This window comes from Lasiosphaeria miniovina (assembly GCF_030549165.1).
Source record: "Lasiosphaeria miniovina strain SMH2392-1A chromosome Unknown B0T26scaffold_5, whole genome shotgun sequence".
Taxonomy (NCBI): domain Eukaryota; kingdom Fungi; phylum Ascomycota; class Sordariomycetes; order Sordariales; family Lasiosphaeriaceae; genus Lasiosphaeria; species Lasiosphaeria miniovina.
Window position 1 is genome coordinate 920,170 of NW_026848224.1, and position 23,681 is coordinate 943,850.

The 23,681-nt window shown below is 54.7% G+C and overlaps 8 protein-coding genes across 8 annotated transcripts; 4 read left to right on the top strand and 4 right to left on the bottom strand.

The window, feature by feature from the left end:
- Positions 1 to 78: 78 nt before the first annotated feature.
- Positions 79 to 4,396, bottom strand: B0T26DRAFT_677060 (uncharacterized protein; the record flags this gene model as incomplete). The annotated part of the gene is made up of 5 exons (XM_060440052.1): positions 79 to 123; positions 176 to 1,614; positions 2,098 to 3,661; positions 3,716 to 4,131; positions 4,192 to 4,396. The coding sequence occupies 5 exons, from the start codon at positions 4,394 to 4,396 to the stop codon at positions 79 to 81; spliced, it is 3,669 nt and encodes a 1,222-aa protein (XP_060293942.1).
- A 6,309-nt stretch (positions 4,397 to 10,705) lies between these two features.
- Positions 10,706 to 11,493, bottom strand: B0T26DRAFT_714785 (kinase-like domain-containing protein). Its single transcript, XM_060442209.1, has one exon. The coding sequence runs from the start codon at positions 11,403 to 11,405 to the stop codon at positions 10,932 to 10,934; it is 474 nt and encodes a 157-aa protein (XP_060293943.1). The 5' UTR covers positions 11,406 to 11,493; the 3' UTR covers positions 10,706 to 10,931.
- A 453-nt stretch (positions 11,494 to 11,946) lies between these two features.
- Positions 11,947 to 12,884, top strand: B0T26DRAFT_752834 (uncharacterized protein; the record flags this gene model as incomplete). Its single annotated transcript, XM_060445584.1, has 2 exons — positions 11,947 to 11,951; positions 12,083 to 12,884. 2 exons carry the CDS (start codon positions 11,947 to 11,949, stop codon positions 12,882 to 12,884), a joined length of 807 nt encoding a protein of 268 aa, XP_060293944.1.
- Positions 12,885 to 13,429: 545 nt separating this feature from the next.
- Positions 13,430 to 14,517, top strand: B0T26DRAFT_752835 (uncharacterized protein; the record flags this gene model as incomplete). The annotated part of the gene is made up of 3 exons (XM_060445585.1): positions 13,430 to 13,514; positions 13,597 to 13,675; positions 13,881 to 14,517. 3 exons carry the CDS (start codon positions 13,430 to 13,432, stop codon positions 14,515 to 14,517), a joined length of 801 nt encoding a protein of 266 aa, XP_060293945.1.
- Positions 14,518 to 15,457: 940 nt separating this feature from the next.
- Positions 15,458 to 15,984, top strand: B0T26DRAFT_342194 (uncharacterized protein). The gene has a single exon (XM_060434485.1). The coding sequence runs from the start codon at positions 15,599 to 15,601 to the stop codon at positions 15,839 to 15,841; it is 243 nt and encodes an 80-aa protein (XP_060293946.1). The 5' UTR covers positions 15,458 to 15,598; the 3' UTR covers positions 15,842 to 15,984.
- A 516-nt stretch (positions 15,985 to 16,500) lies between these two features.
- Positions 16,501 to 17,588, bottom strand: B0T26DRAFT_677062 (uncharacterized protein; the record flags this gene model as incomplete). The annotated part of the gene is made up of 3 exons (XM_060440053.1): positions 16,501 to 16,862; positions 16,961 to 17,011; positions 17,477 to 17,588. 3 exons carry the CDS (start codon positions 17,586 to 17,588, stop codon positions 16,501 to 16,503), a joined length of 525 nt encoding a protein of 174 aa, XP_060293947.1.
- A 795-nt stretch (positions 17,589 to 18,383) lies between these two features.
- Positions 18,384 to 19,484, bottom strand: B0T26DRAFT_752836 (uncharacterized protein; the record flags this gene model as incomplete). Its single annotated transcript, XM_060445586.1, has 1 exon — positions 18,384 to 19,484. The coding sequence occupies one exon, from the start codon at positions 19,482 to 19,484 to the stop codon at positions 18,384 to 18,386; it is 1,101 nt and encodes a 366-aa protein (XP_060293948.1).
- A 1,739-nt stretch (positions 19,485 to 21,223) lies between these two features.
- On the top strand, positions 21,224 to 23,454 carry B0T26DRAFT_872998 (Alpha/Beta hydrolase protein). The gene is made up of 5 exons (XM_060447978.1): positions 21,224 to 21,782; positions 21,861 to 21,996; positions 22,085 to 22,633; positions 22,701 to 22,955; positions 23,007 to 23,454. Exons 1-5 carry the CDS (start codon positions 21,535 to 21,537, stop codon positions 23,325 to 23,327), a joined length of 1,509 nt encoding a protein of 502 aa, XP_060293949.1. The 5' UTR covers positions 21,224 to 21,534; the 3' UTR covers positions 23,328 to 23,454.
- The last annotated feature ends 227 nt before the right edge of the window (positions 23,455 to 23,681 follow it).

A 23,681-nucleotide genomic window follows, 5' to 3' on the forward strand; every position in this document is an offset into this window, starting at 1 on the left:
ATCAAGGAACTATCACGAGATTCAGCTTGCAGTAATAGGACTAGCTTCAAGCCGAGGGAGTGTTCAGATTTGTATTAGTTAGAGCGTGCTCCGAATGAGATGTCCCGATGTAAAGCCGACCACCTAAATTAGGTTGCAATTCTTGCAGCCTAACCTCCCAGACAGAGACACAGACAATTGACTGCTTTGACTCCCCTTGGTCGGACAAATGTTCGACTCCTCTAAAATCCAGCAGGGCCCTCATCTCTCTTTCATAGCTGTCCGAAACCTTCCTAAGGTGCTCATCCTCTGTCTGGACATCTGACAGTGTAGCCCCGTTCTCAATCTTATGATTGTCGTTGCTTTCGTCGAGTGACGGTGTAGTAGGCTGGGGTCTCTCAATCATTGAGTCCCACAATGATGAATCATCCCCGTTATATCCCTTCGCTCTGTCTAGCATCTTGTCAAAAAGCGCTTCAAGCTCCAGACCCTGCTTCTGCGCCTCTTTAACCTCTTTAATGATCCCTTCCATCTGAAAAACCTTTTGCTTGCGTGCCCAGCCTAGCAGAGTATTCCCATGATTGTCGACAATATCGGGCTGCGCCCCAGCTCGTAGCAGCATGATGACGATAGACAGCTTTGCAGAAGCTACTTCATAGTCGAAATGATTGTTGCACGCACAGAATAGTGGTGTTCGTCCCTGCTTGTTCGCCTTATTGACGTCCACGGCGCCAGACTCCAATAACATACGGACCATTTCTGTTTTCCTGTGACGAACGGCCATCATCAGAGGCGATGATCCCCAGTAATCTGCTGTATCCAGCAGGGTCTGGTGTTGCAGTAAAGGCTCTAGACTCTCAGCATTGTATCCAGAAACGACAGTGCGGCGAAGGTCCGCGGTTAAGCTCCACTCGGTCTTCAAGGAGACAAGGCGCTCTTCCTCGTACAGTGGTCTCAAGATTCTCCGATTGCCGGACGAGGCGTCCGTAAGACAAACTTCATCGCAGATGGCCGACTCGACGTCACAGCGCCTGCTTCTTAATAAAAGGTTCATGAGCTGGAGCGCCCACTCCTCGGAGGCGGCGCGGTCGTTCTCGGTATAATCATTATCCTTGTCGTCTGCTGTGGGCGGCGTCCTCCAGGGATTCGGGGGAAACTGGTTGAGACAGTAAGTGGCGACCGCCGCCCTGAGGAAATCCTTTGTGATACGCAAGGCGTCTGGCCAGTGCTCGAAGACTATAGCCAGCACTTCGACTTCCTTGTATAGCGCAGCCCGGATGCCGAACTCGTCGGTCAAGCGAATGTCGCGGTCACCCGTTCGAGAAGATATGGTGTTGGCATCTTGCAGGACCTCGCGTTTCCAACTCGAAAGCGGCGGCTCCAACAGGTTAGAAAGATGCCGGTACTCAGTTTCCGTGTCTTCCACCTGAATTTGACGCAGTACATTCGCCACTCCCGCGGATTGTCTCGAATTGGCCTCCTGAAACACTCGGTCCGAAACGGAAATCTTGTTCCCAATTCCAGTAACAAGCAGGAGCCACAAAACGCAACGGTTGTTGAGCGTTTTCTTCCACCGCTCCATTTCCGGGCTCTTCTCGCCATAATACAGCATCACCATTCCTCCGTGTTCTTCTGCTGGTGGCCCGCATACAAGATGAAAGACGCACTTCTCACTACCGAGAATTACGTCACTGCGGGTTTCAACAAGGAAAATAGCCAGTGCGGCATTACTAGCTAGGACTGCTGCCACGAACACATCTTCCGTCTTGATCCGCCGTGGAGAGGCCTTAACCACGAGGGTATTGAAGGAATCTACTCCCAACCATTGACCTGCCCAACGGGTGACCTCGTCGTCCACAACACCACTCAGATCGTGGCATTCGCGGAGCAGCTGCGATATTGCCGTCTCTCCAATGTTTGGGAGCCGTTATTTCCATTTTCGACCGTTGGAACGTGGCAAAAGCTGACTGTAATCTTCGGTGTAATAACTCCAACCGACAGTAATCTTCACGACGCTCAGGAAGGTGTCGGTCCAGCTGCAGTCTTGCCGCGACTCTAACGCGTATAGCAAAACAGCGGGGTCGAAAGACACCTGACAGGTAAGCAGCATGGCCTAACCTTCGGGATCGAACTCGACAGCCTCGCTCCGCACAAGAACTCGTAGCACTTCAGATAGTTTATCAGAGGCGCTCTGCTGCACTTCAACCATATATTCGAAATCAGGTAGTATATATTCGAAATCAGGGTTGTTGCGGTATAAGCGCGGGTCGTTGTAGTAGCGTATTAGGGAACTTGAAAAGCTCGCGTCAACCACTAGCCTAGTCAGTTTGCGGTCTTCATTTCCCTTCGACATCTCTAAGAGGTAACGAAGTATGGGAACGGGCTCTTTATTATCCAACGCGGCGAGGTATAGCGCTTGCGTCTTTGGCAGGTCCCAATGGGAGTCGTAATAATAGCGCACCATAGGCTGGTCGAAACGCCGGACCATCTCGCAGACGGCGTCGTCCGTGAAGATAACGCTGGCGCGCCGTACGAGGGTGAGCAAGAGCGCATAGCCCTGCGGCCCCCTCCCCGCGGCATCAACCACCTGGGCAACGTCAACGCCCTTGTCGGGGACGTCAATCTTGGATTTGCACAGCCAATCGATATTGGCCGCCATCGCGATGTCCCAGGGCCCCTTAGCATTTTCGAGACCGGCCAGGAGGCCGGCCACCCTCGCCCAGCGGCGTAGGACCTGCGATCTGGGCGCCGTGACGCGGGCGATGAGCTCGCCGAGGCTGCCGATGCCGCTATCCGGGTCGCTCTCGATGTGGCGGTGCCAGTTCCACGCGGCGTACCGGAGGAACCCCAGGCGTCCGTCGTTAGCCGGGTCCGCCTCCGAGTCAGGAAAACAGAGAAAGAGCATGCAGACCTTAGCCAGGTAGAGATTAGGCTGCAGGCCGCGGCAGAACTCGGCGCTGGCCAGATGGCTACTGCTCACCAGAAACTCCTTCACCGACTGGTGAGCCAGGTGGACTTGATTGTCGTCGCTGATATTAACGATGACGCCGATGGCACCCGAGAGGCTGTTCCTATTCTTGCGGAGGGGGAGGCGGTGCTCGAGGGTGGACTCTATGGATGCCGATTCGTGCTGGACCGAGATGGCCTCTTCCAGCTCGACGAGGGTGAGCGGTCGCTGCCAGTAGACGGCCCAGAGCAAGAGCTTCTTGGGAATGTTCCCGTCTTGCTGCATTATATCCGTGACGATGCTGTCATAGAACTTGCCGAGTTGGGAGGGGCTCTCGGATATGATGACCCCGATCTCGGCCGTGGTCAGCATGGCTGCCGCTTTGAGTCGCCTGACCACCAACGAGATCCATAAGAAGGTCTGTCCGGAGCGGCCGATCAGCATGTCGACCGCCGTAGTATGTTGCTCGTCATCTCGCTGATCGCGGAGAAAAGCAAGCTCGTGGTGGACGAAAGCCTGCAGATCGTGGGGATTGGCGGCGAGGCCGATGGTCGTACACTTCTGGAGCTGGCGGTCAAGGTCTACGGTGGGTCTGCTAACCATTAGAGTCTTTAGGATAGGCGACGGCGGCGACTTGGCCCCCGATGATGCTGTCAGCCTCCGGAGGAACTTAATGAGATCTTCCCGCTGGCTGATGTCCGGAAATTCGTCGAGGCCGTCGATGACGCAGAATACCTTCTCAAGCATGGGGGTCGTTAGAAGCAGCTCTAGAACACCCCAGAAACCTACCTCGTTGATTTGTGAGCCGTCAAGATCGACCTTTTCCGAGGTGGTACGAAAGGTCTCTACATCTCTCGCGGATAGCAGTTGGCGTATGAGAGCTCGCAGTGCTGATCCGATGGTCCGCAGAGAACCGTCCTGCTCGTAGAAGAAGAAGTAGATGACGGTGGTGCCGTTGGCTTTGGCGAACGCGGTCTCGAGGTGGTCGAGAAGAAACTTGGCGAGGATGGTCTTGCCCTGGCCGGCAGAGCCCTGAATCCAGAGAAGCGACGATGCCTCGCTCTGCTTCCAGGACGCAAACTCGGGCTTTTCCAAGAACCAGCCGAGCGTGTTTGGCGCGGGATCAGCGATCTTGTACTTGCGAAAGGCGGCGTAGTCTAGAGCTTGAAGTAATCGGATGTATTCTCTCTCCTTCTCCGATAAACCTGTGACCCGAATCAGAGATGTGTTTGTATACTACAGCTTAGCCCCTCATGGTGTCTTACGCCTTCGGTGCTCTGCCAGGCGGTTTGCAATGATTTCCGGACCGAGAGCTACCAGCTTGCGAACCCTCTCTGCAACCACTACATAGTATGGGTTCGAAGGATTATCAAATTTGACAATTTCAGAGTGATCTGCGTCAATCGACAGCTGATCGTAGTTTTTCTCATTGGGCCCTGCGTGCGTGGCAGACGTATGTTCGACCAGCATGCGAAACTTGTTTGTTTTCTCGAATGACCCCGTCTTCCCCGAATACTTGAATCAGAACCGTCACGTCAGCGTTTTGGAAATGGCCCAAAGGCGATAACCAAGATAGAACAAGCATACTTCGATTGTGGCAGTTTCCTTGGTTTCTGTTGGCTTCACCAGGGTACCGGTACTGGACTCAACAGGGCGTGGCTGCACGCCGAAAACTGGTGGTTCAAGTGATGGATTGTAGATGTTTGTTCTTCTCTCTAGCTTTCTGGCAGTGCCAGAAAGCCCGTTCTTATACTACTATTGTGGTGGCGAAGTGGGTGGCGAAGTCTCTATCTAGAACCTTCGAGGCCCTTCTGCTTGACAAATTCCAACACTGGCAGTTTTCTCTTTTGAGGCTGGAAAGCTGCCCTTATATAACTGCTACTATCTACACCCCCGGGATCACTGCTTCCACCCGGGTCTTCCTTACCGGGAGACCCACCCTTCCATACGGACCGTAAGGCTATTACCGTCGATGAACCGTTCTAGGGCCCGGTTCGGTACTACCTTGGTCAGGGCGTCGGCGGGGTTATCGTCGCTGTGGATCCACATGACCTCGTGTAGCTCACGGCGCTCGTACGACTGCCGTAGGGCCATAATGTCGATCATTAGCCTCTTCTCTTTCATTGTCCCTAGCTTGACAAGGCATTCGTATAGCGAGTATGAGTCTGTACAGACGACCGTAGGGACTGTTGGTAGATTGAGGTGCGTAGTGACGACTTGAATCGTAGAAGCTAGTGCGTAGGCCATATCCACTCCTGCCACCATGCCGTAGACTTCGGAAGCGAGTATACTACGTGTGACTCGCTTGCTCTTAGTACTGGAGAAGTGGATGATATTACCACGAATGGTGAATTGAGTATCGATTGTGGTCTCGTTGGCTAGAATGATTACGAAGCCGAGTTGTGATGTGAGGTCACGGTTATTAGCGAAGGATCCGTCGACGAAGACGAAGAGCTTTGCGTTAGGTAGGTCTAGGGGGATAAATGCTAGACCTCGGTCCTGGTTATCAACCTGCCACTTAATACGTTGGTTGAGGGCCTTAAAGTCATCTAGCGTAGGCTCTTGGTGTTGCGCTGCGGTTGATAGGTCGAAGCAGGCTTCAGGTTGACAGATGGAAGCAATATACGCGCCGCGGGCTCGCTGCTCGACGTATTGTTGCTTGGCGTCAACTGCATTGTAGCTAATAGGTCGTAGCCTACCGGCCTGGCCTTTCTGCCGTAGGGTGATCGTATCGTTGGTAAGCGTAGCGATCCCGCCGTTGAATGCTAGTGGTTCCTTGGAAGTCAGGATCTACTTAGGCTTTGCACTGAATGCGGCCTCTTTCAGTTGTTCTTCCTCAACACGGGAAAAAGCCTTAGTTGACAGGCCGATCGTATCGTCGGTTTGCATCCCGATGCAGGCAAATTCCGGGTTCTCCGTATTGGAAATTAACAAGCAGGGGTCGTACGTAGATGTCATCATCTGGAGCCTTTCTAAGTGATGCTTATGATAGGTAGCCCACCAGTGGGTCCCTGCCTCAGCCAGGCCGTATAACGGCTTGATTACTCGCATTACGGTGCCTTCGGGGTACTGGTCCTGAATCTGCTTAGGTAGGTAGGCTAGGATTTCGCGGTTGAGGTTGGTTCCTGATTGAACGTAGGCCTGCGTAATGTCCCGTAGCCAGATAACCATACTGCGTTGCATGAGCGAAGGAGCTAGTGCCAGTATAAGGCGTTGGCTAGCCCGTTGGATCGTTGGCAACTGGGTTAGAATAGACTCCTTCCCGTCGTCTGCGTAGCTTGGATAACGAGGCGGGATTCTTCGTAGGGCGTTGTGGTATTCTTGCCCTTGACTTCGTTAACGATGCGGGACTTGAAGATGCGTAGGCCTCGGTTGTGGCCTTGCTTGACGAATTCGAATACTCCCCGAGCGATTAGACTGTCGATCTCGTATTGGGTAGACTCTTCGAATGGTGCGCCTGGCGTGGTGATCTTGCCCTCGGTACGTAGTCGTACCGCTAGTACGGCGTCGGCCTGTTCCTTGTTTGTTATAAAGCTCTCAGGGGTTCCGGTTTCCTGAAGGAAGGTGTCTTGGGGCGAGGCTTTACGGGGTCGACCGCGGCGTCGTGGTCTGACAATGATCATGTCCTCTGCTTCGCTTTCCGGGGCTAGGCCAGCTTCCGATGCCGTTGTGGTTGGTATAACCGGTATAGCCTGCGAAGCTGGTGCGGTCGGTGTAGCTGGTGAAGTTGGTACGGCCGTCGGGTCTTCGTAGTAGGGCTTAACTACGGTTGATCGGAAGATGCGCGGGCCGTTATTAATTTCCAGGGTACAGGTTTCTCCGTCAACTGCAATCAGTTTGAGGGGTCCTTGCCAACCGGCTTTTTTGCGCCATACACGGACTAGAGAGTTAACCGGTAGTTGAGTGGTTCGTACGGTGTTTGGGCCGTTGCGCGTTGCGAGGGCGCCGTTGACTTGTCGTACGGCCTGTAGCCGTTTGACTGCGTCGGTGGCTTTCTTGACTGCTAGGGCACGTTGTTTGATCGTAGGGGATGGTGCCGAATCTTCGGTCAGCCGGGGGTAGGCGCCGAAGACTAGGAGCGTGGGTATAACGCCGTCCGGGCCGGCCGTATCGTTGACTGCTTTGACGGCCATTTGTAACGAAGCTTCCGGGCTTGCTTCGGGGTCCTCGGCCCTGAAGATGTTATATGCCCGGCGTAGTGGTGTGTGGTATCGTTCAACCTTGCCAATACTGTTGTGGGCTTCAACGGGTATTTCTTTGATCGAGATCCCCATCTCCTTAGCCGACTGCCGGAACTCGGTAGATCGGAACGAAGTGCCGGCATCGGTAACTAGCCAGTCGAGGGGTCCTTGGTATACATTGATCCAGCAGAGGCAGAGGGCTTCCCATACGGTCTTTGACGATATATCCTTGAGGAAGCAGGCCGCTGAGAAGGCCGTAGCCGTATCGACGATGTGGAGGACAGGACGGCTATCGATATATAGTATATCGACGATAACCTCGTAGTTGAACTCGCAGTCGTCGTGGAGGGTGAATTTGAACCGGGCTGGGCGGCCAGCGTTCATTTGGCACTGGTGGCATACCCGGCTAAGGAACTCAAGGGCTCCGATTTCCACAGGGTGCCCAGCCGTCTTCAAGACTTTATGTAGGCGGGCGACCGACGGGTGGCCGAATCGGCGGTGGAGCCGGCGTAGCTCTGTGTCGGTAAGGTAGTTATATGCGAGGGTCTTCTCTTTGGTTAGTTGGAGCCAGGGGTGCCCCCACTTCCGTACGACGGGGACGGTTAGGTTACCCTGCCGTAGTTGGTTATGTAGGTTGTCGAATTTCAAGCCCAAGCGATCCATATCCTGAAGGCATAGCAGGAACGGTGTGTTTGCGGGGACTACGTGGAAGTCAACCGAGCCGAAGGGGGTAGGTACGGTGATAGTGCCCAAGGGGGTGAGGGTGCCGCCCTGGCCGAATTTGATCGCGGCCTCCGTAGTTGGCGGTCCGAGCTGTAGTGACGGTAGCTCCCTTTGTAGGGCACGGAACTGTGGGTGCCCGGCCGTTGAAAAACCGGACGCCCCTGTGTCGGGCATGATGCCGTGGAACTCCGTAGCTGAGTAACGGCCTTCGAGGGTGAAGATCGAAGCGGGTTGGTGGTCCTGATCCTCGGCCTGTAGGAATGGGTCTTCTTTGGTTAGGCCGTGGCGAACTGACCTATCGGCAAGTAAGGTAACGATGGCGTTGCCGTCGGTTGGCATGTAATCGTTAAAGAAGGTACTTTGGAATCCCTCTTCCTCACTACCTTCGGACTGGTCGTCTTCGTGGGCCTGTAGGAACTGCGAGATGTTGTCGTCTTCGTCGTTATCGTCAAAGCTTTGGGTTCCTTCGTACCAGGCTAGGAATTGGGCGTATGTAGCCGACGGTTGGCTACTCTGTATATGCTTGTTACCCTTGAAGCGGTCGTAGGCCTGGCGTCTTTCTTCCGTCGTGTGGGTTGTCGACCAGCAGCCGGGCTTGCCGCATACGTAGCACTTTTTACCGGGCGAGGGTCCTCGGGCCGGGAAGGTACGTCGTGGTTTTCCCTGGTCCTTACGCCCGAAGCGAGCCTCTCGGCCGTTGCTAACTGCCGACCGGAGCTGGCTGCGTACGCCTTCGTAGGTTGCAGCCGGGTTGTACAGACAGAGTGTACATTCAGGGATCCCACGGCAGGCGTTGAGGACTTGTATGCGGAGTAGTTCTTCTGACTGATTGATGGTCGGGAGGGTACGTTGAAGCTTGGTAAGCTTATTGAGTAAGAGTTCGAGGCACTCGGTCCTTAGTTTCCCTGGGTTCTCGTCGATGACCTTACGTAGCGTTGTGTTGCCCCACTCTAGTAGGCGTAGCTGGTTGCTTTCTTCGCTTTCGAATTGGGCCTTAGTCTGGGCGATCAACGTAGCGAAGTCGTATTTACGCCCACAGAGCCGGTCGTAGTAGTAGGTCAGGGCGCGGCTCTTGAGCATAGCGGGGAAGGCTACGTCGTACTGGCCCTGGGTAATACCCAGTCGTTGGCAGCAGTCCTGGAAGATCACTAGCTTAGAAGCGAATACATCGTATGTATCGCCGCCGTATTTCATCTCGTCGTTGTAGAGCTTAGCCAGGTCTGTAAGCTGCTTCGCGTTCGGGGGCCCTTGTGGTACGGGTGGGTACTCGAACTGGAGTCTAGATCGAGGGTACTGGAAGTCCTGGTGAGGGCCATCTGTAGGACTGCGTTGCTGGGGGTACTGGGGTCCTTGGTGAGGGCCGTTTGTAGGACTGCGTTGCTGGGGGTACTGGGGTCCTTGAGGTGGTTCCTGAGGTGAAAATGTCGTAGGGGGTTTTTCGGGCTCCTCTATATCGTCGTCGGGCTCTTGGATCTCCCGGAGGAAGTCAGGGTCTAGGGTATTTAATTTGAAGGCCTTGTTCCGTCCTTTCTCGTACTTGACGTCCGCTTCAGACCATCTGTGGAACTCCTTCGCTGTTGCTGCTCGTTGGAGGTTATTGTGGATCCTGTCACCATCCATAGTAACGAAGACTCCGTTACCCCGGAGCCAGTTACGTAGGGTAGTCTGTGTTCGACCCGGGATCTTCGCCCAGGCGGCTTCATCCCAGTGCTCGAATTCCTCAGTAAACTGTACCCATGCGTATCTTCCTTTTAGGGGGTTTTCCTGCCTGGAGCGTAGCAGGAAGTGGATGTGCCCATTGATCTGCTCATTTGTTGGCGACGGGAGTCGATCGAACGCGCTTAGCCGGCCTCAAGTTAGAGGGTCTACCTCCCCTTGAAGGTCGGGAGGGACCGAGGGTCCGAGGGTAGGGCTGCTGAGGGGTTCTGAGCGCGCTGGTTGGCTAGGCGTAGAGGTCGGGGACATAATAACGTCGTTCTCTGTGCCCGTGGCCATCTTAGGCGTGTACGAACGAGCCGTTGGCTGGCCTGGAAGGTCGGAAAGGGCTGCTGGCTGGCCTGGAACGTAGGGATGGGCTGTTGACTGGCTTGGAAAGCTGGGAGTCGAAGGAAAGTGCTGGAAAGCGAGAGAATGCGAAAGAATGTTGAGAAGGGCCGAAAAATGAAGGAATGTTGAAAAGAAAGACCGAAGACTTGAAGCCGGATGGATTATGGTAGAATGGAATGGTTGAAGGTCGAAAAGAATGAATGAAGGTAAAAGAATAAGGATTCAACACGTAGGTCGTTGTTGGCCTGGAAGGTCGTCTTTCAGGGTTTGTTGCGTGGTAGACGCTCTACGGCTAGGTGACGCCAGGGAGACGGTCACGGCCACTTCTTCCGTAGATTCGAAGGTCCTTGGGCTGCGGTTGAGATTCGAGGCACGAATGCTCCGTTATACCGTCTCTTCCGTAGTTAGGGAGACCTTCCTTAGCACAGGTTCGTAGAGAGGGCCGGCCTTCGGGTCCGACCGTTCTCTACGGCGCTGTCTCTTCTGTTGCTCCTTACTGATCTGTGGCGGAGGACTGTTGTCCCAACAGTGGTGAGTTAACCACTGATCAGTGTTGGATTCACCAGGGTACTGGTACTGGACTCAACAGGGCGTGGCTGCACGCCGAAAACTGGTGGTTCAAGTGATGGATTGTAGATGTCTGTTCTTCTCTCTAGCTTTCTGGCAGTGCCAGAAAGCCCGTTCTTATACTACTATTGTGGTGGCAAAGTGGGTGGCGAAGTCTCTATCTAGAACCTTCGAGGCCCTTCTGCTTGACAAATTCCAACAAGAATGTTAGCGAACCCGTAGCCCGAAATGCTTTTTTTTCCAACATTGAACTGACCTTGACCTGCTTCCTACATCATAAGTGGTGCAGTTATCGAATAGTTGGGCCAAGACCTGGGCCACCCTAGGTCGCTCTATGGGTAGTGTCTTGAGCGTCGATTGCACGAGACGAAGGACGAAAGGCAAAGCTTCCCGTTCTCTCTCGAGCGTCCACTCGAGCAACTTGCACAACTCGTTGCTGAGGCTATTCTCCTCGTTATCGCGCCTGAGCTTCCACAGTTTTAAAGCGACTAGTCTTTCCGGCTCGAATTTGGCGCAAGTCGTTCAAGGCACCATATAGATACAGCGGGATCCAGAGCCAGGCCCTGGTTCGTGGAGGTCCTCATCCACAAGCTTGCGGGTACAAGACCAAATGCATACACATCAGCCAGTGTCCAGTCAATGTTTTCATCCCCGAGAAGGCTCTCGGGACTGTCCCAAAGCTCCGTATGGTGTCGAGGTCTGGCTGTTGCATCCGCAACCAACACCGACCCACCAAAGTCGGCCAGCTTGGCGACGATACGTCGGGTAGGGTGAAGAAATACCAGCATGCTCTCGCATTTCAGGTCGCCGTGCGCAATACCGCACGAATGCAGAGCACGCAGGCCTAGTGCCATGTCCACCGTAAGGTGCTCCCTGTCTGCAACGGACGGCCCAGGTCCAAGACAGCGCAAGACAAAGTCCAGCGAGCCATGCTCGGCGAGCTCTAGGCCGAGAATCGGCATCTTTGTGTCGGTCAAGTAGCCTAGAAATAAAATGGCCGTGATGTTCTCGTGCTGCCGGAGGGTACTGTGGCAGAGAATGTGTATCTCCTGCGAGAGGACCTCGTAGGCGGCAGATTGGGCCTCTCCATGTAGGCCTCCAGCATCATTGCCATCAGGGCTGGATGGGCGCAGATAGTAAAGCTTGAGGGCAACAACTGTGTTCTGAGCGATCGCCTTCGAACCGTAGCTGACTGCGCTTTCGAGCTTGTGGTGCACGGCAACACAAGTGAGGCCGTCTCCGATCTAGTAAGGAGTTGTTTCGCCGTCGTCCAGCCCTGTTCTCACGCCCACCGAGTCAAGGTGAGCTGCCGGGATGTCCAACTTGACCGTCAGATTGACAATGTCTAGGAACCCAGCGCTGGACTTGGGTTGAGATGCATGTAGTGGTTCACTTGCTTGAGCCTGAGGCTCTCCCGCCAAGTCGCTAACGGCGCTCGGGGCCGGGGTGTTGTTCCATGATGATCGTAACATTGTCTTAGTGAGAGTTTACTGTCCGTTAATAATGTCGTATTTATAAAGTCTTAGTAGCCAGGGCCAGGCCTCGCGGGGACTTGCAGAGTGAATATTATAGTTGATTGTTCGTTCTAGGCTCGGTTGGCGGGGCTGAGTTGAGCAGAGCGTTACAGCCAGACTCGTAGCCGGGTTGTCGGACTTGGACACCTCGGCGCTGCTCAAGCTCAACCAGGCGAATTCGACCAAGTTGACGCCGCTCAGCAAGCTGGTGGCCCGGATCAGCGAGCTACAGGCTCTCGCGGCGAGTTCGCCGATACTCTTGAAGAGCATGGCAAGGGCGAGGTTGTCGTGGGTCCCGATAACTTCACCGGCGAGGCGCGAGCGATTCCGGGCTACCCTCTCGGCTGCCCCGTGTGGATCGAGTGGCGGTATATCCCGTCGTCGCTTAGCGAAACCGCTGTGGAAAACCTGACAGAGCGAGTCCAGTTTCTGGGTAATATCCTCAAGACGACGAGCGACGGCCACGAGGCCGTGTTCTGGATCCCCAAGTTTGTAGGTCTGTACGAGGACCTTCAACACGCCAAGAGGTTGAGTGGCCAAGATTCGCGCTGGGGCTTCCTGTACACTGTCCCCGAGATTGCCGACTACGACTTGGACCCGGTGCTCGACATGGACTTCCGACAGCACGATCCCGACTTCGTGCCCAACCCGATTTCCCTCCGGGACATGATGAACCGCGACACGAGGCTGAAGCGCTCGAGCAAGACGCCGCCCCCGGAGCCCGGCGACCGCGTCAAGCTAGCCATAGCCCTCACCGGCACCTTCGCGCAGCTACACGCCGCCGGGTGGCTGCACAAAGGCTTGACGAGCGACAGGATCTGGTTCTTCCGTCGCAAGAATGCTCCGCCTCGCGAACTGCCCGACATCTCGCGCCCGTTTATCACCGGCTTCGACCTCTCGCGCCCGCAGGCCACGAGCTCGCTGTAGAAGCAGCCGGCGTCCGGCGTCGATAGGGACTACTACTACCACCCACTGGTCGCGGAGGACGGATATGCCAAAGTGCGGGATCTTTACAGCTTCGGCGTGGTCCTATACGAGATCGGACGTTGGGCGACAGCCGTCAAGGGTTTTCCCGAGGAGCACCTCGTATCCACCAAGTTGTTCAGCCGTTTCCTGGCGGACACTGCAGTGGAGGATCTGGCCTGGAGAGCTGGCGCTCGGTATCGGGACGTAGTGGCTACATTGCTCAGGTGTGAGCTCCCGAGCGCGGATGAGAAGATCACACGGGGGTTCTTTGTCAAAGTCATCGAGGAACCAGCCTCCATTACGGTATAGATTTATCGTCGACTGATATCTAGACAACAAGGTTCCAGTCGGGGAAGCCATGCGATGTGCTACATTACCCCTCGTCGTCGTCGTCCGTGCCGGAGCTCATGCTCCCCCATACATAGTCACCGTTGTTCATGAAGACATAATAATAACACCCGCCGGCAGCGTATGTGCTGTTCAGGTCCGCGAAACTCCCCTCTGCCATGTTCTTCGGGGTACAGTGCCCGCCGGCACCGCCGGACTTTGGCAGACTCGATGATGGGCGGGTAGTTGTTCCTGACACAGAAGGTATTGTCAGAAAGACTATGCCAAGTGGGCTACGGTTTAGGGCTGGGCTAGTATAGGCTATAATTAAGCAACCTGTTCCTAGGGGCATCAACACAGGACGTGGCGACGGGCCGCGGCCCACTGTACCTGCGCGTGACGGCGCCGCCGAGCTCCGACCGTGCGTGAGTCGACTTTGTCAAATCGACCCGCGCCGTGACGCTGTTCGGCCGCGGTTTCGGCGAGCTGATTCGTTCCGCTGCGACGTTGCCTAACCCCTCGGGCGCCCTCGGGCAGTCAGGCCGTTATACCCTCGCTATGGCCGGCGATACCAACGGGGAGAGAATTCCTTAGCGCCTGCCTGCCTAACTTTGGAGAAATTATCCGCAGCAAGGGCAATTTCACGACGAACACGCTCACCATCTCGTCGGGGATACTGTGGCACAATCCACCCCGGCATAATATCTTTGGCGGCGGGGACGGTGGTGGGGCCTCAGAAGCGTGGAATGCGATGCAGAAGCTGCTGCCAGCGAGTGCGAGCTTCAGGAACCTGCTCATGCGGCTCAGCGGGCTAGGAGAGTCGATCTCGACTCGTGCCAGCACAGGGCGGTCATCTTCGGGCGCAGCAAGTCGTCCAGGCTCAGCTGGCCTGACGCAGGAGACCCGGTCGTCGTCGACGTTGCTGCTGCTGCTGCTGCCTGCTGTGTCCAACGAAGGTGCAGAAAACTGGCATTCGCCGATGCAGATAGCCAAGGTAGGCAGCAGCGGCAGCAGCGACTGTTCCAACACCGGCAGCGTCCCGACCAGCGCTGACTGGGCCATATCGGACAGCGATAACACACAGACTACGTCGCCAGCGCCGTCTCAGGCTCTTTCAGACTCGTGCCCGTCGTCGACTGACAATTCCGTTGGGACGGGCACTGGAGACGATGTCCCGCGCAGGCGCGGAGCTGGCGTGGCACCAGGAAGCGCGCTGCGGGAGTCCTGGATGGCGAGGATGGACCGCAGACTGAGAGCGGGAGAATAACCAAGAGGCTGAGGGTAGTTAACCCGGCGGCCGGGCTGATGGCGCTTCTCGAAGGAAACAGTAGTGATCGTAAACGATTACGAGCGAGAATTGCGGCGATAGGGCCGTTTTCCCTGCGACATCCCGTTGTAGCAGTGTCAAAGATAGCGGCCATGTGGGGCGGGCGGCCTAGGTGGTCGAGGAAGGCGACGAGGTATAGCTTGCGCATAGTGCCAGGGTGGTATAGAAAAATTTAGTGCTGACTATCTCGGTGTCCGTTCAGGGGACGGGCCCGGACAGGATGTGGTTGTAGAAGGGCCGGGTGCTATTTTAAACACGTCAGATAGTTAGCGCAACGTGGCAATGGGAAAGATGTGCCACCGCCACGGGCGTGCAGGCTTATGAGACGGGCTGCGAGGCGTAATTACATGCATGCAATCATGAACTTCCCAGTGAAGGGACGCCTGTCTGATTATTTGTGCCGTTCGCGTCAGGTGTGGTCGCTTGACTGGTTGTGATCAATTAGTCTACCCCTAGCAATATTACCACCCTCCTAGAACTAGTGCCTCACAAACGAAACACGAAGACAACTTCGACACAAGAAGACTTTCGTTCCACTCCTAGTTCTCACCCTCAGTGTGGCACAAAACTCGGGTCTTCATCATTTCCCAACACTCATTTCCCAAACACTAAAGCCTAGGATGTTCTGAGAGCTGGCGGCCAGGCCGTGGCTGCAGCTTCGTAAACTGAAACTTGAAGCAACACACCGCCTCCGTAAGCTCGCCATCTACTCTATCTGAGTCCGTCGTATCATCTCACGCAACAGCACAAACGAAAACTTCCCTCCTCTGCGTGCTTTGCCTTGTACCAAAAAACTTTCTGGGCCAACAGTTGGCAGCCTTTGACGTTGGGCGCATGGCTTGAGATAGACTCGAATAATGGAGATTCGTCAAGTATAAAGGGACAGACCTGTGTGACTGTTTACACTACTCAAATCAACTACTCATCACTTACAATTACTCTTCTGCTCTCCTTCATCATAAATCACATTTTTTGACCTCGAGCACCTCACCCATATAACTCACTTCAAACTCCAAGCAAAATGCCGATCCAAATCAAGTGCTGCTCGGTCTGCAGAGACAACATGAAGAGTCAACTGGACAATCTGAGCGTCCCTTATACCGAGCAGAAACTCCGCGACGGCAAGAGAGTGTATACCATCAACATTGCGAATGCCACGGATTTCCCCAAGAACTCGCTTGCCGAAGCATGTTGGAAATCGATCACGTTCACATACCACCACGCTATTACCAATGGAAACATGGTCCGCTGCTCAAACTCCTAAGCGTCTTTTCGTGGCAGCAACCCCCCAGACTTTAGGGCAGCTATAGTCATAGCTGTGGCAGCTAGCCGCTGTTGAGGGTCAACATGACACGTGCTGGCATGTAACGGTTGACCCGATGTTTAGAAGAGCAGGCGGAGGGGGAGGGAGAGTAATGACGGCTAGGGAAGGAGGATCTAAGTTTGGTTGAGCTGCTGGTAGCCCAACTCAGACACGGTTGTTCATTCTTTTTGTACTTGATAGATGGTAGTCAATAGAGCAATGGTTCGACTTCAGACAGTATTCAAAACAAGAACCGGAGCCTTGCAATGAGACCTTGCTGTTACTCAGGTAGCATTCCTTCTTTTCTTCATTTCTGCTGAATATTCAATTCATTTATTTCATCTACGCTTCTAGTAATTAGGGAACAGGGGACCGGACAACTAGGGGTTTATTTACCCCCATACTAAAAGTAATCTAGTGCAAATTTTTCCTTTTCTCTTGGCCCGCGCCCACTTTACAAAACGGTGGCCGGCCCGCTCTCCCCCTGATTGGAGGAGGAGGCATTGCTCTTGGACTTTTCCTAGTTTTTCCAAGGAGGACCACGCTTTTTACTTTGAATTGAGACCCCCCCCCCCCGATCAATGCACGCGGTAGTGCTTTTCCTTGTTGTATTGCATCACCTAGTTATGGCCCTCTGCATTGCCGCCCATCCTTGGCTCGACATCAGCATCGGCAGTGACGGTGGGTCCGGAACTGAGCCCCATCTCTGACTTTCTATATTCAACTAATATGAACATTGTCAACCAGCGGGAGGTAGTAGCAGAGACCTGGCCGTCGTTCCACGGTGTCTTTGGCCTTCGCCCCTCCCACGACGGCTCGGAAGAGACATATACACAATGGTCAACTTTGGGCGACATTGGCTCGAGGTGAACCACTTCGCCAATTAAGCAGGGCTCCATGAAATTCGTCACATCAAAAGACACTAAGAAGCCATTGTTCAGTTCCATCGACCCAAGCGTGTTGTCCTCATTGAGGAATATGCCTCTGACAGAGAAGATGATCAAAAAGTGTTTCAAGACTCAATCTCGCGCCTATGCAGCTGGCTCGGCGTGAGTCTCGTCCGAATTTCCCTCGACTCACTCTGGAAGGCAAGCGGTCCGGCAGAGAAAACGGACAAATAGCCGTTAGAGACTATTTCAGAGAGGTAGTAGCCTCCGCATCTTCAGGAACTGTCCCACCACGTGTGAGTCTGTCAATTAACAAAGCCTGCAGACATTTATGCAAGTGCTGGCGAGTGACTACTGGGCCGGCTCTGCGCAGTTCAGAAGCGACTACCAGAACCGATTCGGAGCTACACCATTTGTATGCAAGGTCACCCAATAGTTATGGTAAGACAGAGAGACTACTGTAAGATGCTCTAAGTTTGCTAGACGGGCCCTAACCCTTTTCTTGCGGGGGATTTAGGGCTTCTGTAACACCAGACCGGAAAGATCGCGCTCTTGAAAAGGTCGACAAGCATAATGCCTGGGTTACTAAACACGTTTTAGAAGACAGCGACACCATTCTGGTTCTGCCACGCCATGACTCGAACTGCCGTGACGAGTATCTCCCGTGCGTGTATCTAGTAGGAGAAATAAGTTTGATCAATTCACTGACCTTTGTCCTTGGGTAGTTCGCCGAAAGACCGAGAATACTTCGGATTCGACTCTAATCCGCATGCCACCGTTGCAGAATTGCCCAACATCATGGTGCCAAGTTTGTGCACCATCTTCCCACTCACAAACCAGAGTCCCCTATATCAAAGAAACCAAACTAATTGCAATTTTGCTAAAGTCGGGTAGTGCCCTTTCGACTCGAGCGCGTCGAATCGCCAGGAATTCTTTCCAGTTTCCCTTGGGATCACAGCGCCAAAAGGTTCTTTTTCGTGTTAACTATCCCAGAAACAAAGAAGACAATAAACACCACACTTGGCATTCTCGCTCACATACACTAATGCGAAACAAGATTCCGAATAGGTACTGATATGGGTCTTCTGCGGTTGGTAAGAGACTTCCTAATGGAAAATGGGCCCCAGAAATCGGTTGCAACGGGCGAGACTGCTTTTTAACCACTCAGCTGGGAAAGAGCATTGGTTTGATCATAGATTCATTGTTTCGGCGGCCGGTTTCGACAGCTTCTGTGATTTACTCACCCAAGACACGTGTGTCGGTGCACTAAACTGTGGCATTCAAGGACGAGTTCTAGGGTTGACAAAGTATTTGCCTTCATTAGCGGGAGCAAAGTGAAACCACATGACAAGTGAACAAGATAGGTAATTAATTGCGTGTCGACGGCAATCATGTATGTCCAACGACAGCAGAGAGGGAACAGATTCCAGCCATGAAAATCTGTAATTGCGTACTCGCTGGCAGGGGAAATAAAACCCCTAAGATAACAGGGCGAATATCCTTCAACAAAGAGCGCTGTCCTGTCCAAAATCCTGTTCTGTCCAAAAGGTAAACCAAACCTCTGATCATCCGATCACCAAATCCTCCTCCCAAGGACCCAGATCCCATCCCCGCCCTCACGGCATAAAGTATCCCCGGCGCGCATTAACCTGCTCCAAATCCCACCCGGCGCCGCCCCAATAAGACACCAGCGCGGCGGTGGAGACAGGCACGTCGGCGTACCCCAGCTCGTCCAGCCGCTCGCGCAGGTCGTCGTACACGTCGGCGCTGTCTTCGGGGATGAATACCAGGCGGGAGCGCAAGGTGTTGTCGCTGCCGGCGGCGGCGGACGAAGCAGCGCGGCTGTCAAAGTACGCGCGGTGGTCCTCGCACGTCTTGGTGCCGAGGCACACGGGGCACGCCAGCAGCACGCCGGCGGCTTCGAGCAGCGTCAGGCTCCTGGCGCGCTTCCTGTCAGGGTGGTCGTCGCCGTTGCTGTCGTGACAGGTGCGCTTGCGCTTGCGGCCAGCGTCGCGGTTGATCAGGCTGGCGCCGACGAAGCGCGCGCCGTCGCACGCCCCGCAGATGCCGCCCTCGACGCGCGCGATGATGTCCGGGAGGTCGATGTCGCTGTACAGGCAGGTGAGCTGTGGCGCGGTGCTGGGTTGCGCGCGGTTGGCGTGGCCCATAAGGCACCTGCCGCCATTGAGGCGCGCGACGGCCGCGCGCAGGTGCAGGCCGCTGTCGGCGCAGCAGGAGAGGTTCTGTGGCGGCTCGTCGATGCCGATGAAGAAGATGACTTTGGGGTTGACGCCCGCCGGGTCGCCCAACGGGGGCACCTGGCGGAAGGCCATGGCGTCCTCGAACGACTGGATGGTCTTGGCGCAGCGCATGGCCCCGAAGCTGTGGTCGGCTAGTTTGGGATGTATTGGGATGCAGGCTAGGACGGCGGGGGAGACGGCGGGGTCGACTTCCGGGTTGGCCAGTGTGGCTTGGGTCAGGATGAAGACTGGGTTGGCGTCGGCGTCGGCGGCCAAGATGTCGATGATGTGGCTCCAGACTTTTGCTGGGAGTGTGGTGCCCTGTCCTTGGCCCTTGCTCGTGATGTGAGCGTGTCCGCCCTTCGAGACCAGGCGCTGCATGAAGGAGGCTGTGGCCATTTGCGTGTTCAGCATGAGGACCATCGGGTTGTTCTCGGACCAGTAGTAGGTGATGTCTTCAAGCTCGAAGGGCCTCATTGTGGATATGTGTGAGTATTGAGTCTTGAGAGGCTTGCTGGTAGTGCGCAGTGGTAGTTGATAATTCAAGTGACTTGATGGTGAAGAGACTTGATGGTGGAAGAGGCTTGATGGTGCAGGAGACACGTAAAGTTTGCTGGTAGGCTGCACTAGTAATTGAGAGTGCAAGAGGCTTGAGAGTGATACAGAGAGCAGAAATCTGCAGAGGCAAGAGGGGAGGATAGGCTACATTATATACGTGAGAGAAGCAGAGCAGATCCAGTCAAACGAAGGTTATCTGACGGCATCGAAGAGGATACTTCGAAAGCTAAAAAAACGTCGTGGCAAACTTTTCAACGTTTTCCGCAATAGTCTTGACAGCATGTTTAACTCTAACAGCTAAACTGTAACGACCATCAACTCTGGGCGGGATATTGAGACTGGCTGTTGGCTGTGCAACGAAGACTCAAGAGGAAACATGATATTATATCCCCATGGTAGATAGTGTGTCGTCGCTTAACCGTCAACCGTTGCGCTGCACGAAGGGTCGGGTACCTAGGTACATGACTGGACGATGACGGGGCGCTAGGGGTGAAGGTCTCGACGGGGATAACCCAAATGACAATCTTTTGGCAAACTTTAGCGCTCCACCAGCAGCGATTTTGAAAATGCTCTCTGAAGATTTCCCGGAGAGGATTTGGTGTCGTAGTCTCTTTGGGCGAGAAGATGGAAGTCAGGAAAGAGGGGACCACGCTCAACGGCGTTATAACCTTAATCGTGAAGGTTTGCTTTTCATTTTCAAGTCACATGACAGGAGAGTAGGAGCGATTCACGGGCCGATGCTTGATCCACCTCGCAAAGTGTGCGGCTCAACTGTTTATTAAGGTTTGGTTCCGCGAAACGTGTTCGTATCACCAAGTTCTGGAAGTTTCCAACTTTCACAAGGTTCACCGTTCAACTAGAATAAAGCAGAACAGATAGAAGAAATCATTTTTGACTCATCGCACCGAGATCAGATTACCACGAAAAGCTAATTGATTTCTTTTGTGCACGTGGAAACGGTGGAGGTGATCGGGGATCCTAGCTTCACTCTAGTAGCCGGAGGCCCCTAAGTCTGCTAGCCTTTCGTGTGAACTCGGGTTTCCGCATCTTCCCCGGTCAGCAATAATTACACGCAAAAGATAGCACAACAGCTAACCGACAGAACCTGAGTTGGCGCTATCCGCGTTCGTCAAAATTGGCTTGGGTGGCGCATGTGTTCGTAGCACTTGTCGCAGATAACTGGTCGAGAACTTTGAGCTAGACTTTGAGCTAGTTTGCGGCTGAGGCAACCAGGAATCAATATTCTTTTGCCCATCTTGTTGCCGGTTGCGCCGGTTGCGCATTTCGTTGCTAATCGTGCTTGATATACGTCTAGAGAAGGCGCTACGGAGTAATTCCGTCAACTAAAAAAGATAAGACGGGTCCAAGATCAAGGGCTATGCCAAGAAAAGGAGTAAATGCGGTTTAAACACGACATTTTGACCTGATTGGGAAACATAAATCCAGTTACTACAGTAGCAATCTCGGCCGCCGTCAGAGGCCTTCGAATGCGGGGTCGCCGGTTAGCTCGTCTGTAGGGCTGGCTAAGTGCCAAGGTTGCCTGAGGCGGGCTGAAACCAGCCCAGGGGCTGCTCTGATTGGCTGGGTAACGCACAACTCAACCGCCCGTCAGCACAGGGTTCCAACTGCAAGTGCGATTCAGCACGCTGACGGATGTGCAGCTGTCAATTCCTTGCCGAATCCAGCGGTAGACTGCTGCGACTCAGCCAGCCATGGCCAGGCTCCCTCAATGATTGAGGTCAAGAGGGCTAGTGCCAAACTACTCCCCAAGTGGCCGAATATTGGCAGCTGGTGTTGATATCCCCAAATACTTAAATCCCCTCTTGCACGACCTGACATCGTGTGGGTCGGTCCGAGCCATTCTCTGTCTTCGACAATCGAAGGCACATCCACTCCAACTTGCCCAACGGCCCATGAGCCGTAACTGACCACCAACCCATCACCGCTTGCCCTTTGGTAAAATCCCGCCATGAAGCTCACGGCCTTGGCGCTCTTCGCCGGCCTGGCGCTAGGCGCCTTCATCCCGCAAACCGTCCTCGACAATGCACGGGCGGCTCAACACGGCTGTCTCGATCGGGACAGCTTGTCGCTGAACGACACGGTGGGCATTCTCAACTTTGTCGACCCGAGCATCCTCTACGAAGACACCGACAACCCGAACAAAAAGCACTGGAGCGGCTACCTCACAACCACAAGCCACAAGGGCATTTTCTTCTGGTAGGTAAAGCGTGCTGCAGCGCCCTTCCTTCTCCTGACTCGCTCTCTCTCTCTTCTCTGACAGACACGACTTCGCAGGCTGCAGAAGAGCCAGAAGAACCCCAAAACGGACCCCATCCTGGTGTATCTCAACGGAGGTCCTGGCGCCTCCTCCATGTATGGCATGATGATACAGTGGGGGTCTCGGATCGTCCCGTACGGTGTCGACGGCCTAGTGTGTTTCCATCCCATCCTGGCCCATCCTGGCCCCCCATTCATTGCACAAGATCGTCCCGTGCTGACATGGTAACCGCGCCAACCAGATACCCAACGCGAACAACCTGAACGAGCGGGCCAACGTCATCTACATCGACAACCCTCTGGGCGTGGGCTTCTCACAGCCCCCACGTGCGGGCGAGGTCGGGACCGTGGAGCAGAGCACGGCGGACCTGATCGAGTTCCTGCTGGCGCTGCGGGGGACCGACTTCAAGGGCGAGACGTTCGCCGACCAGGCGCTGCACGTGTTCGGCACGTCGTTCGCGGGGCACTACGTGTCTGCGCTGGCGCTGGCGGTCGGGAGCGCCGACAAGCCCACGCGCGACAAGCTCAAGCTAACGTCCATCATCCTCGGCAACCCGGCGCTCGACGACCTGCAGGCCGAGGACGGCGTGTACCAGATGATCTGCGAGAAGTCGCTGACCTTGTCGCCCGACTGGCTGCTCTCCGACGCCGAGTGCAAGACGTGGCACGAGGAGTCGATCCCAAAGTGCCGCGCCGCGATCTTGGCCTGCCGCGCCAAGGTTTCCGAGTGCAGCAGCCAGAAGATCACTGTCGACGGCTGCAGCGCCAGCTCGCCGTTCAACTACTGGCAGGTGAGCAGCCTCCGTCTCTCCTTGGGGTGCACAAGCTAGAGACTGATAATACCTACCTCGCCAACAGCAACGGGGACTGGACCCGTATGACCTGTCCGAAAAGCGCCCGTGGCAAACCGACCGCAAGGAGAACATCAAGTGGGTCGACGCGTGGTTTAACAAGTTTGTCAGTCAGATTGGCGCCGAAGGCACTTGGGCTATCTTCCAACCTAAAGTGCGCGACGCCTTCCGTGCCAGTGGAGCAGCGTACCAGGACTCGAGCGTCAAGCTGGCCAGGCTGCTCTCACTCGAGGGAAACACCATCAAGGTGCTGGCGTATGCGGTGAGTTTCTTCCCTTGACACGCATGTGACAGCTTCTGACTCGGGAACTAGGGCGACTTCGACCTGATGACGCCGTTCCTGTCGCTCAAGAAGATCATCCGCGGGTTGCACTGGCCGCGGCAGCAGGAGGTGCAGGCGCAGCTCGACCGGCCCGAGACCAGCTACCTCCCGCTAGAGACGACGAACCTCAAGAAAACGTTTGGAAACTTCATCGAGGTCGGACCGCTCAGGTATGCGCGCATCTACGGGGCCGGTCACATGGGCAACGAGAAGAGGGCTGCCGAGATCAAGGAGATGGTCTACAAGTTCATCGGCGCTCTGCCCATTGGGAAGCTCGACAGCGACAAGCTCGAAAACGACTGGGATCTGTAACTAGGGTGGGATGGCGGGGAATGGTGTTGTAGGTCGAAGTTCGAGGTTAAGGGGTTGAATCTGAGCGGGAGAAGAGAGGCGCGGTTTTTATGGGAGATGACAGCAGCAGTTACTGAATGAATAATTGTCAACTAAATTGTGGTAAAGTGGTAGTTTCTATGGTGGTGAGACTGTAAGGTCGACTTCTTACTGGGACTATAGTCAAGTGACTTGATTAGCCACGCCACGCTGGTAACTCGTCACGCGTTGGGAATTATTAACAATCAGTCTCGGAACCGATTACGTCCAACATCTCCACATCGCCAAACAACTAAAAAACAAATCTGAAAACCAAGGAAGTTTGTAATGTAGATA